The 14,018-nt window shown below is 43.6% G+C and overlaps 1 protein-coding gene across 1 annotated transcript; it reads left to right on the top strand.

The window, feature by feature from the left end:
* The first annotated feature begins 480 nt into the window (after positions 1-480).
* On the top strand, positions 481-13,094 carry LOC111981436 (receptor-interacting serine/threonine-protein kinase 4). The gene is made up of 8 exons (XM_024012703.2): positions 481-812; positions 6,972-7,263; positions 8,066-8,214; positions 8,482-8,531; positions 9,507-9,665; positions 9,878-9,984; positions 10,791-11,031; positions 11,240-13,094. Exons 1-8 carry the CDS (start codon positions 631-633, stop codon positions 12,544-12,546), a joined length of 2,487 nt encoding a protein of 828 aa, XP_023868471.1. The 5' UTR covers positions 481-630; the 3' UTR covers positions 12,547-13,094.
* The last annotated feature ends 924 nt before the right edge of the window (positions 13,095-14,018 follow it).

Here is a 14,018-nt window from a genome sequence, read left to right as displayed (position 1 = left end):
TGACATGTCTCACACTCAGTGTGAACGRGAAAGGAATCGGGCAGGTATATGACAAGGCTTGTGGTTTTRGATACATTTATCCCGGTAGTATAACTCATGAATAGGCTAGTATACATCCCAGATAAACACACATTCCAAACCAGGGCCATCTGGGCAATATCACGTAACCAACCATTGTTGAAGGATATTCCCAATGTCTCCTCGGGTTATTTACAGGGTCTTTGGTAGTGTTAGGGTTCTCAGCTGGACAAAGGTATTGGGTGATATCCCAACATTCCACTGTTTTTGAATTCCATCTTATTTACAAATACACATTTTTTCTGGACAGAAATATGAGAGAGTTGGGGCTCAGATTAATGATAAACCTGGTCAGTGGTGTGCTACCTGGAAAGACTAATCTGTCTGTCTGGCCAGATCCAGGAAATGATGTCACAACTATAGGCTCTTCCCCTTCTTTCACCTGAATAGAAGGAGGGGCCAGATTGAGTTAGGCAAGAGGGGAAAAACAAGGAAGCGAGATCTCAGTTGGTAGGCAGGTGTGTATGTTTACTTCTTCTGAATGTGTGTTGGAGAGGAAAACAATAAGGATTTGGGGATTTTAACACCACTCAAGCCTTTCTAAAGACGGATATGGACGTTGCGGACCCTTCCCATGGGAATATGGGGCTGCTGAGAACCTTTGACTCCTCTGAGTTTGGGAGCTGGGAGAAGATAGGCTCGGGCGGCTTTGGACAAGTATACAAAGTCCGGCATGTACAGTGGAAAACATGGCTGGCTATCAAGTGCCCGCCCTGCCTTCATGTAGATGACAAGTATGTTGGACAGCTGTTTTTATTCTGGGATTGATGGTGTGTGGGGCTGTGAAGAATGTTGTTTAAAGTATTTAAGCCTAGATTACATGTTAAATGTATGATATCCTCTGTGGGCTTCAGACTAAAAAGCAGTAGTTCTCTATGAGTTTGTTCATCTATCTGAGGGTGTGACGTATGCTGGAAACTTAGTCAGCCTTATGTCACAGACTCATTATCTTGTGGGTTCTGGAGGGTGGACATGTATGGGGGTACATTTCTAYTATGTAAATGTTGATGTTTTTGAGGTGAGCACTTAGCAGTCATTCACATGCGGTTACAATGGAGGGCCCTTGAGCAGTACACCTGTGAATGTTTGGCTAGATTTTTTTATGTGATACACCCTCATGCTCTGCTATACTGTGGGGAAGAGGACTCTTTCACCCCTGGTGGCATTACCACCACAATTATCGGAGCTAGCCGAACAGATCAGTCTTCTGTACTCTAATGCCTGGCCCTTTGTCCAGGAGACCCTGCCAGACATTACACTATGTCTCTGGAATGTAACCTCTTCTTCAGTTTGGTGATGATGTTTGTTTTGACTCATGATTATGAGAAGCAGTATGACAGGTGTTGTCCCAGGTGTGTGTGCGTGTAACATGGTGTGCTGGGGGGAAAAGTTCAATATTATGCTAGCACGCTCCTTCCTCTCTTACAACACTCCGTAGAACGCCATGTCACCACCCTGACCCAGCTCCCTCCGGGAGCCTCAAAGAGGACTACCAAGTCTTAATTTACTTTCAATATTACTTTTCTACTTGATTTCAACATGTAGCGGAGTGGATGTGTAAATGATTTACAACACATTATTTAAAGAATCTGTACAATATCCTTTCATTCCTTTGGCACAACAAGTGTTATTTAAGTTCACCAGCAGTGAGAAATATTAGTGCATTTGACTTTTTTTGTGGCATATCAAGTTAATGTTTCTGAAGGTGTCAGAGAATGAGGTTGGGAACATTGTATTCAAGAGGCCCCGTTTTGAGAGCTTTTACAGCTTTGAATACAATGATTGGATCAGGTTGCTCCTAAACTTCATTTCACTTGAGGCAATATACCCACAGACCACAGGCTGAACTTTTTGCTGTCGACAATTTGTTGAGAGATTTAGTCACAGACACTTACACTGAGTGTACAAAACATTAAGAACGCCTGTTCATTCTTTGACATACTAGATGAAGGGAAGAAGACAGGTTAAAGAAGGATTTTTAAGCCTTGRGACAATTGAGACACGGATTGTGCATGCGTGCCATTCAGAGATTTAAGTGCCTGGGTATGGTAGTATGTACCAGGCGCCACCGGTTTGTGTCAAGAACTGCAATGCTGCTGGGTTTTTCACGCTCAACAGTTTCCTGTGTGTATCAAGAATGGTCCACCACCCAAAGGATATCCAGCCAAATTGACACAACTGTGGGAAGCATTGGAGTCAACATGGGCCAGCATCCCTGTGGAATGCTTTTGACACCTTGCAGAGTCCATGTCCTGATGAATTGAGGCTGTTCTGAGAGCAAAAGGGGGGTGCACCTCAATATTAGGAAGGTATTCTTAATGTTTTGTAAACTCAGTGTATTACATTTGAGTTATTTAGGGTAGCGTTATGGATATTACATTAGCACGCAAAATCCCAACTTAAATGTCTCACAGAATGGACAAAAGAATATAAATAGAACTTTTGATGTGTGTGTCTATAGTACCCCTTGGGGGGAGTGTATCCCCAAAAAAGCGGACTTGTAAATATTGATATGTTGGAGAAATGAAGCAAGTAAGAATGGATGTTACATTAAATGGACAAGCTTTTTGGGAAGACGGGACATATTAGCATATGTCTGTGAGTTTGTAAGTCTTAGGTCAAAACATGGATTGCATTTTCGAAGGAAAGGCGTAGCTGAACACAAAAACGCTCATTTAAAAAAAGATTGTAATTTACATTATTACTTCGGAAAGGAAAAACAACCGTTATAGATGTTAAACTCTCCATTATGGATGTCACAGAGTCTGAAATAGACATTCATTTCTTACAGATTTCTTGATCAAAATCTATAATTTGTTGTCATTCGGAATGTTTTTTTAAAATGTCAACAGAAGGCATAGTACCTTAAGATTGCATAATAACAGGTAGTCTGAATATCATACAAGACCAGGCACCATACCCTAATAGGTATTTTTTTCTCTTCATATCAAAATGAACCTTCAACAGTTTAATTACAATTTTGTATAAAACATTTTTTTCAGAACTATTGTAACAAAATATGATAATAAAACAATATACATGTCCCTATAGTGCAAATGCATTTTTCTGGACACTGGATGAAGTCAGTATATTTTGGGGGGCTTTCACTTGAAAAAGACGCAGGCTCAGTTTCCCAAAAGCATCTTGAGGCTAAGTTCATCTAAGAACAATATGATCCTTGATCCAATGGGCTCCCGAGTGACGCAGCAGTCTAAGGCACTGCATCTCAGTGCAAGATGGTGTGCGTCCCTGGTTCAAATCCAGGCTGCATCACATCCGGCCGTGATTGGGAGTCCCATAGGGTGACGCACAATTGTCTCAGTGTTATCCGGGTTTGGCCGGTGTAGGCCGTCATTGTAAATAAGAATGTGTTCTGAACTGACTTTCCTAGTTAAATAAAGGTTCAATCATATTTTTTTTTTTAAATCGTATGGTTCTAACAATGAACTTCACCTTATTAAGATGACTTTTGGGAAACTGGGTCCAGCACTATTCACAGATTGTTGATAAACACTCTTCTCATCTTTCTATCTAAAAAAAGTACTGCCATGTATGAGAAATGCATTTCAGCATATATTTTCCAAGAGAATTTGAGCTAAAACACACACTTTTCAAGATATCAATAATTGCTTCAGTACAAGTCTGAAGAATACATCCCGGAACAAGCAGACAAAATGTGTTGAATGCACAAGCTTCTGAAGATAAGATATGATACATCAATATCCATCACATCCACAGCCGTTATGGAAGGTGCAGATATCATAACGCTGAAAAAAGATACGATAATGAAAAGAGATCCCAATTATAGACCATATAAAACCTTGATGAAAGTTGGCTTTAAAGAGAAAGTTTCAAGATGAACCGATGTAGTGTATGTTTTTTAGTTTTTTTTACTTTTCATTAAAAAGTTTATGGATGTTACATTGCCTGTCCCAGTCACCTTTACAAGACTGTAGAACACGCAAAACAAAACTCGTCGTGAAGTCGTGAAATATCATTGACTGAAAAGCCTTTTTTGAGACTTGGCCACCTACTTACTCTGTAATGGTCAAAATTCATGCAATCGCCTACTTAAACTTTTAAAATAAAGCCTGAACTCCAACATATAGACCTTAAGGATAGTTATGAATGTGGTTTCATTTGGAAATAACTAACTTTATTTGTGCATTCTCAGGTTGACTTAAACATGGAATCGTCCTTTAGCAGACAAACACAACAGAGTTTATTGACTCCTTTATTTGTGTTTGATTGTGTTACTTCCTATGACCATTTATCTCACGTCTCTACCCTATTGCTTTTGAAAAACATTCACAAAGAAAAATATGTCGGATACAAAGCACAAGGAGGAAGTTCTTTAGCTTTGCCAATGACAAGCATTGACATCCTTCTCCAAGCTAGACTCATTGCACCCACTGAACCTGAGCTAAAGATGTTATCTTCTCTCAACATCTGCAAAGTACATGAACTGTAATTTGCCTGCCTGCTCCCTGCCTCCACACACTCCTCTGACTCCAAGCTAGCTAGTGAATTGTAACGGTCTCATGTGATGCTCCATTAGCCGTTACAGGATAGGTACTGTTTGGCATTGCACAGAGAATTTAACTAACTTTAAAGGTGCAATGCAACTGTTTTTCTGAATATCCAATTATTTTGGGGGGGTAACAATTAAGTACCATACTGTTTGTTTTAAATTAAAATGGTCAAAAATAACAAAAATACACAGCTTCATAGCAAAGAGCAATTTCTCAAGCAAGAATTTTGCTAGGACTGTGGTGAAGGGAAAACTATAAACTAGCTGTTATTGGCAAATAGGTTTGGAACTCTCTTTCTTATTAGTCTAACTAATTTACCGCCTGGTGATATCACCATGCAGGCCAAAACTCCATCCCACCAAAACAGGTTGAAATTTCAGGCAGTCTTTTTAAACAGCTCTTAAAAGGGCATTATCATAATTTTCACAATTTCACAGTATTATTCCAACCTCAGTGTTGAAATATATATAAAACACTTTTAACTTGGGGATACTACCTTTGTTCTGGATTCGGCCAAACATGTACCTTCTAAAATGTCAGTGGCCAGCTCCATGAAGTAATCCAACAATGTGTATGCCGCCATCTTGTCTTTCAAATCTTCTCTCATTGATGGAGACATGTGAGTGTCATCATGACACACAGCACTTTGGGGTGGACCCACCTGTCTCAAAAACTTGTTTTATATATATATTTCCACACTGATGTTGGAATAATACTGTGAAAATCATGATAATGCCCTTTTAGTGTAAGAGCTGTTTGAAATGACCGCCTGAAATTTACATTTTAGATTTTTAGATTTGAGTAATTTAGCAGGCAATCTAATCCAGAGCAATTTCCAATTAGTGCATTCATCTTAAAATAGCTAGGTGGGACAACCACATCACAGTCATTGTAAGTAAATTTTTCCTCAAAGCTATCAGCAAGGTCAGAGCTAGTAAGGGGAAATAAAGTAAAGTGCGAGTGGTAGTATTATTAGTGTATTTTTTATATTTTTTGTGGGGGGTCGGGGTGAGGAGGTAGTGTGAGTTAGACACTGGTGCCGTGTAGATGGAAACAGAAAAGTCTCTTGTGTAAAACACTCTCCTAACTCCACACATTTGCACAGATTTTTCATGCTTGTCAGATTTATTTAATGAAATGGCTGACACTTTTATTGAACTTGAATGATTTGGTAATATACCCCTTGGCAATTCCACGATATCGGAATTACCCTGTGACTCCAATTTTTCACTTTGAAATGTATGTCAAACAAAAAACATTGATTTCAAAGTTTAACAAACCATACAACTCTATGCACAATGACCCTTTGAACAATGTACACAGTAAATTAATTAAAAAATAACATTTACTGGAAAAACCTTACAGATGCAAAAGTTTGGTAACAGATTTACGGTAAATCTCCCTCAGTTTTCTGTTACAAAACTTGTATCTGCACCGTTCTTCTTGTAAATGTGTTTTGTAAACTTTTCGGTGGAAATTGTTAAAGTAGTGGTTGTGCATAGAGTCGAAACATAAAGAAATGGTTGCCTTAGTGACAGAGAGACTACAATACATTGTTTATTTAGCCTTTTACTTTTTAAGATCTTATCAGCATGCTGATTTAATATTGAATGAATCCTTTGAAAACCCAAGTTGTTGCTCATTGCCTTTGTAGTGAAGACACTACCGTATACACACACATTATTCAAGAGATTAAGCAGTTTATCCAAGTTTTTTTTCAAAGCCACCTCTCTTTAGATCTCTATACTGAGGTCAGTGGTGATGGGCTACACGGCTCTGTTTGCATCTGCTAGCCTAGTCAGGCTAACACTGATAAAGGTAATAAATAGATAATTGTTCAAAGGTTGAGCAACAAGAGCACAGGGAACAAGAGGTCTGTTGTGTTCATAACTCCAAACCGAGCTGGATTCTTAGGCTCTCTGAGGAATGTCGCTGGGACAGATCTGCCTGGCTGCCATACTTGGAGAATCTCTGTCCCATAAATTCGTCATGTCTGCAGGGGTTCACTGATTTAACCTGTCAGAGAGACGGGTTAATGCATAGCTCATGCGTCTCAGTTTGCTGTCTCCTTGTATTCCCTCGTGTAATTTGGGTCGACGGTAAAAGGTTTTTCAAGTGCTGCTATTTTAACAAGCCTTTGAATACCTGTGTAAGTAAGATAAAATAACAGCATTTTACGAATTTGTTGTGGATCGAGGGATGTAGATGGATGGGCAGATTTATGAAGACAGCTACATTTAAATTCACTGTTATCTGTATGAGTTATGTAGTTCAGTCTAAACAGACAGGTATACGAGGGCTTTATGCCCACTTGATGTGATGAAGTCTAAGTAAGTTAACAGACAAGCATGTCGTCTGTAGGGAGCGAGCAGAGCTGCTGGAGGAGGCTAAGAAGATGGAGGCGGCYAAGTTCCGCTACATCCTGCCAGTGTATGGGATCTGTGGGGACCCCCAGGGCCTGGTGATGGAGTACATGGAGACAGGCTCCCTGGAGACCCTGCTGGCTGCTGAGCCTCTGCCCTGGGAGCTGCGCTTCAGGATCATCCACGAGACGGCGGTGGGAATGAACTTCCTGCACTGCATGAGCCCACCCCTCCTGCACCTGGACCTAAAACCTGCCAACATCCTACTGGACGCACACTACCATGTCAAGGTGAGACACAACCGTTACTTGGTGTGTTCGTTGGAGTTCGTACAGGGCACTGTGTGGGCAGTGCTTGTACATTTGAGACATAAATATGTAAAATCAATACACCGTCCAATAGAAAAGTCAGATTTGACCTTATAGTGTGCATTTAGCAAACTTTCACCCAAATTATCTTTAAAACAACAGCCCAAACTCAAGAGCTTTCATGTGGTATGTCCTTTAATAGGATTTGCTCAGGTGTGAATTTCAGCTGAGATGTATAGAGGGAGGAAATATTTTTTTCACTTTCATTTTGCCCTGCTGCACACACATGCTACGGGCAGAAAGGTGTCTCCCTCCCAGCCCACCTGCTCTCCTACCTCCCACTGGATGACTAATGGAGGTGGAGGAGAAATGGGTGGGAACCTCATCTGTTTTAATACCTTGATGTAAACAAGGAGCCTGGGCCTGTCTTAACAGGCTGAGTACAGTACTCTGCCAACACTGACTGAGTGTGTGTTCAGCTGCTCGCCCACACATGTAACTCACAGTCAAACAGGGCCTCAACTCCTGACACGAGAGGTAAGGAGAGCACCCACAGGCTAGGACAGGACGTGGCTGGGAAGCACCCTCAGACTGGGACAGGACGTGGCTGCCTCTGCCCTCATCAGGGCTCTGGATGCATAGAATACAATAAGGGCTCAGCCATCAGCTTGAGGGTAAAGTTAGTCATAGGTAGCCATAGCCATGACAACAAATGGGAAAGGGAGAGATCAAGTAGGTTCTTGTCTTAATAAGATATATTCTGTATCTCCAATCTCCCCTTCAGATATCAGATTTTGGTCTGGCCCGGTGGAACGGCCTATCCAGAGTTGATGAAATCAGCCGTGATGGGTTCTGTGGCACTATCGCCTATCTGCCGCCGGAGAGCATCATCGAGAAGAACAGGGTGTCAGACACTAAGCATGACGTCTACAGGTGAGCCTCTTCACCTTCACTTCTCTCTGTTCTTGTCTGCCAGAGGAGTGGAACGTTGTCTGTTTAATGCTTAGTCATGGTGTTTGTTTTTTCAATTCTCCCTTCCATTGTTTGTTTTCACAACATTGGTTTTAATCACTATGAATATGAAATGAATGTATATTAATCAGTTATAAATGATGCTTGGACAACACATAGTGAGTTCACTCATTGATCACCTTTATTAGTATTCCTTGATACTGACCTGTTGTTCCCTTCCTGTTACAGCTTTTCGATAGTCATCTGGGGAATTCTCACACAGAAGAAACCTTACCAAGGTGAGACATGTTGAGGAAATGTATGGATGGGTTGAGGATTGGTGTGAGACATGTTGTAGTCCTTTAGGGTTTTTCTTATAAGATTCACTCCTAGTCTTTCTTAAACTCAAAAGGCCTGCTTCCTGGACCGTGATTAAGCACATAGACTCCTTGTGACATGACCACCCATGTTAGTTTGTCCTGCGTCTCACTAAGTGAAGGTAACAGACGTTTAGTCACAGTGCACATATTGACGGTGCCGTTGAGTGTTTACCTGGTGAATTCCAGGGAGGCAGGCTGACAGGTGTTTTTTCCCCAGGCATATCCTTTGAATTGAAAGCTCTTGATCAGGGCATTGACATCCTTGGCACCGGCACCTGTGTCCGCCATTAAGGAAGCCCTAGAAAAGCACTCTCCTCCTCCCATGTTCCTCGTCCTTCTATTGAATGGTATTAAAGCTACAAAAGAAGCCAGGGTGATCTGAGCTTAACTCCACTGCCTCTGTTTGCTTTGAATCATGGACTGGCTTGCTGGCTGGTCCCAATGCCTAATAACAAAGATACCATGACCAAGAAAGCCTGAGAGGTTTTTCCAGGCTTGGTGTGGGAGAGAAAGAAAAGGGGGATACCTAGTCAGTTGTACAACTGAATGCCTTCAACTGAAATGTGTCTTCCGGCATTTAACTCAACCCCTCTAACAAAACATCTATATGCCTTCTTTATCTGAGCATACAGAAAGATTATAATAATGAGGGGTACATACTTGAATTGGTCCTACCCAGACATTTGTTTATGTTGCTTTTCCATACTTTCACCAGCACACGATCAAGGCATAATTCATTGATATGATCCAGGCTCTAATTTGTCTTTTGTATAATGGGGCCTGGTACACCTTTTGGACTGAGTTATCATATGAACAGTAGAGAAATTAATGAAGTGTATCAATGTGTCTTATATATTGTGTTGATTGTATCTTTATGTCCTCTATTTCCTCCAGGGGAGAACAACATCCTGCAGATCATGGTGAAGGTGGTGAGAGGGGTGCGTCCCGATCTCAATGTTGTGCCCCGGAGTCGACCCCAAGCCTGCATGGGGTTCCTGAGCCTCATGCAGCGCTGCTGGGCCCCTTTACCTGATGCCAGACCCAGCTTCCAGGGTGAGTAGAGACCCAATGGGGCCTATGCCTGTAAGGGATGGGTGTTTATGTTTATCTTGAGGCTTGAAAGCAGGAAGAACACAATTCAAGTGTAGTAATACATACACAAAGTCATGATGTACTGTACATATAGTTTTCTGAAAAGGTGAAATTTAAACCATGGGATGCTATTCTGTACATCAAACCTGACCTTTGTTGTCTTCTGTCTGCAGAAATCACATCAGAAGCCGAGGAGCTGTGTTCTAAACCCCAAGAGGAGTCCAAGAACCAAACTCCTATGCCTGAGAATAACCACTGCAATGGACTAACCACTGACCAGGTAGAACCACACATACCATTCACTTATATTCCCCTGCTTTTAAATGACTGTTGTAGCTCAAAATGGCTTATTTTTAATGGAATATCTACATAGGCATACAGAGGCCCATTATCAGCAACCATCACTCCTGTGTTCCAATGGCACGTTGTGTTAGCTAATCCAAGTTTATCATTTTAAAAGGCTAATTGATCATTAGAAAACCCTTTTGCAATTATGTTAGCACAGCTGAAAACTGTTGTGCTGATTAAACAAGCAATAAAACGGGCCTTCTTTAGACTAGTTGAGTATCTGGAGCATCAGCATTTGTGGGTTCGATTACAGGCTCAAAATGGCCAGAAACAAATACCTTTCTTCTGAAACTAGTCAGGTAATTCTTGTTCTGAGAAATGAAGGCTATTCCATGTGAGAAATTGCCAAGAAACTGAAGATCTCATACAACGCTGTGTACTACTCCCTTCACAGAACAGCATAAAACAGCTTTAAACAGAATAGAAAGAGGAGTGGGAGGCCCCCGGTGCACAACTGAGCAAGAGAAAAGTACATTAGCGTCTAGTTTGAGAAACAGACGCTTCACAAGTCCTCAACTGGCAGCTTAACGATGTCTACAGTGTATTTCTGATCAATTTGATGTTATTTTAATGGGCAAAACAACAAGGAAATTTCTTAGTGACCCCAGACTTTTGGACGGTAGTATACATAGCTACATAACTAGATGTTTTAACAACATGTCAACATAAAGGTTGTCAAAGAGCCAAGGAGTCAAGGGGTTTGTTATTGTATTTCTAACATAGCTGTGTCTCCAACAGAATAAAGAGCAGAAGCCAGTCAGGCCCAAGTCTGCCATGTTGCCAGAGAAAGACTACAGCCTATCAGAGCTGCTGAGCCAGGTAGACTCTGGGATATCTCGGAGCTTTGACCATGTGAAGGAGGACTGCTGTCCCAGCAAAGACAACACCAGCAAGAGACTGTCAGGAATCTCCTCTGTAGACTCTGCCTTCTCCTCTCAAGACTCCATTACCCTCTCCTTTGAGAAAGAGAATACCTGTGGTAAGAATGGCTGTGCCTTGGCATTGTCTATGGTTTCCTTTAACAGATGACAGGAATTCTCGTTTCTCATGGTGTTATATCGTACATATAAGTAGTACAGTTCTGAATGACTTCTGGAGTATGCAAAGTGTCTCTTTAACTTTAGGATAATTTCTTTGTGGTTTTGTCCCTGACTCTATACTGTGTCTTCTATCTCCATGTTGTTTAGACTCTGGGGAGGTGCAGAGGAGGAAGCTGTGTGATGCCATCCGTACCAAAGATATGTCCAAGCTGATGAAGATCTTGCAGCCTCAGGACGTGGACCTCCTATTGGAGGGCGGCTACAGCCTGCTCCACCACGCCGTCACGCAGGCCAACGAGGAGGCCGTCAAGTTCCTGCTCCTCAACCATGCCAATACCAACCTGGCCAATGCCCACGGCTCCACCCCCCTCCACCTGGCCACCGAGAAGCACCTGAAGGGCCTGGCCGAGCTGCTGCTGGGCCGCCGGAGCACCAACGCCAACGCCCGGGACGAGGACCAATACACAGCCCTGCACTGTGCTGCTCAGAACGGGGACGAGGCCATCACCCGCCTACTGCTGGACCGCGGCGCCTCCATCAATGAGACGGACGCACAGGGACGTACACCCGCACACATCGCCTGCCAGCATGGCCAAGAGAACGTGGTCAGGGTGCTGCTAAGCCGCGGGGCAGACGTCCACGTGAAGGGCAGAGATGACTGGACGGGTCTTCACTTGGCTGCCTGGCAGGGCCACCTGGGCATCGTCAAATTGCTGGTGAAGCAGGCCGGGGCGGACGTAGATGGGCAGACCACCGATGGGCGCACCCCGCTGCACATGGCCTCCCATAGGGGGCAGTACAGGGTGGCAAGGATCCTGATAGAGCTGGGGGCAGACGTCCACGTGACCTCCACGGGCCTCCACACCCCCCTGCATGTGGCGGCTGAGACAGGCCACACCAGCACCTCTCGCCTCTTAGTCAAGCATGATGCAGATATCCAGGCCCGGACCACCCAGGGCCTTACCGCCCTTCACCTCGCTGCTCAGCACGGCCACTTGCCCACAGTGAAGATGCTGATCGAGGAAGGGGCAGACCCCTACTGCACCAACCAAAACCTGCGTACCCCCTGCCACCTGGCGGCAGAAGGGGGACACTGTGAGGTCTTCAAAGAGCTTCTGGTCCACTGCCCTGAGGGTGCCAGTCTGTCAGACGAGCAGGGCCTCACCCCTCTTCACCTGGCTGTGAGGGGAGGCTACACAGATATCACCAGCATGCTGCTGGCCCAGGGGGTGGAGGTATCACAAGAAGTACCACAGGACTCCATACCCCTACCAGAGGAAGTACCACAGGACTCTATCCCCCATGACACACTGCAGCCAGCAGCAGAGGACTACCCAAAGCTTCTGGATCGTCAGCAAAGCTCGTTGGCCAAGTGTCTCCAGAGAAAGGTTGTAATCTTGAAACTGACGGAGCGTGAAGGAAATGACTGTCCAGAGGAGGGAGTCACGCTGTGACTGGATTGTACAGAACTGTCCTGGAATTGAAAACAGTCAGGGATCTCTTCTATTCCCTTCCCCTTGGATGTGATGGGAGAGGTGTCTCGAGCTAAAGAGACCAGCAGTTGTATTAGATTTCTTTTGTACATAGTATTTTGATTGTGTCTTATTTTTATGGCAGTCTTTGATTGATCATTCATTGCCAGATGTTATGATTCTTTGGTTATTTGGGCCTCTCAAAGCCCCTGTTACCGCCCTTCATTACTTTGGTATCTTGTCAGAGAAGGATAGCTTAAATGTAAATATGTATACTGTATATAGAACCATGAGCTCATATAAATCACTTTTTTCCTTTATGTTAAATATAGACCCAAGTCATGTTTTTCCCTTAATAGTGTAGCTTTTCTACTTTGCATATGCACATTCATGGCCCCCGGTAAAAAAGAATGTTGACATTATCTGTGGAATGCCATTTGTATTTTCCTTTCCTATCTACTTACTGTAGCTGGTATGTTTAAACATGTCCATAAGCTATATTCTCTAATAAAACAACAGTGTCAATACAAGTGTGTGTGTGTGTGTGTGTGTGTGCGTGCGTACCCACCCACGTGCCCTTGTAAATGTGTGAATGAAAGAATGATGGCCATCTTCACTGCCAGGCAGAATGGGCATGTCTCTATCTGCAGCCGGCTTTACTCTTATCATTCCTGCCTGCCTCTCCCCCAGACCCTACAGAGCATTCTCAACTTGGCACCATCCATGGGAACTGCCCTCGGGGGGGATCGCAGGCCAGGCAGGTGGGTTAGTGGGAGGGGAGTGGGGAGGGGAGTGGGGTGAGGAGGGGGGAACATACCTGCCTTTCCAGGCTGTTGGCTAATTCCTCAGACCATTTAAAATTTTCATCACTCTCCTAAACCAACGTTCCATCCTTGATGTTGACGCCTGCAGGGCTAGGCCTCTTTAGACCCGAGTCTGAAGCCCTCCTGAGCTGAGCTCCGGCGAGCCTTGTAATTGCCCTGGTTTAGTGGTAAGTTCTGTGTAATCAGAGGCTTTGGTGTGTGTGTGCGCGGGGGGGGGGGGGGGGGGGGTTGTGTGTGTGTGTGGTGTGGGGGGGGTTTGTGTGTGTCTGTGTGTGTCATCTGTTGCGCGTGGATCCTACAAAAGCCTCAGTGGTGTGGAACCTCCGTTACTCAATCTGGGGAAGATTGAGTAACGGCAATCTTCCGCCTCACTTATCATGGCATTCTATTATGTTCCTTCACTGTACCCTTTCTACATACTTTACACAGTAGCTTGTTATTCAAGTACACTCCCTATATTTGCACTGTGCCAACCTTGTAGTGTTTGATGAATAAGTAAGTAGAGCATTTAAATGGATTTGACTCTTTATGCCTCTCATGAGAATAACACACACTGCTATGACTCATTGCTCCCTCTTAATGGCCCTCATCTCTACTTCATCTTTTGATTGTGTCAATGTGCAGATCATT

This window comes from Salvelinus sp. IW2-2015, linkage group LG20, assembly GCF_002910315.2.
Source record: "Salvelinus sp. IW2-2015 linkage group LG20, ASM291031v2, whole genome shotgun sequence".
NCBI lineage: Eukaryota > Metazoa > Chordata > Actinopteri > Salmoniformes > Salmonidae > Salvelinus > Salvelinus sp. IW2-2015.
Note: the sequence above shows the minus strand (reverse complement) of the source record. Positions and strands in the feature narration are given on the sequence as shown.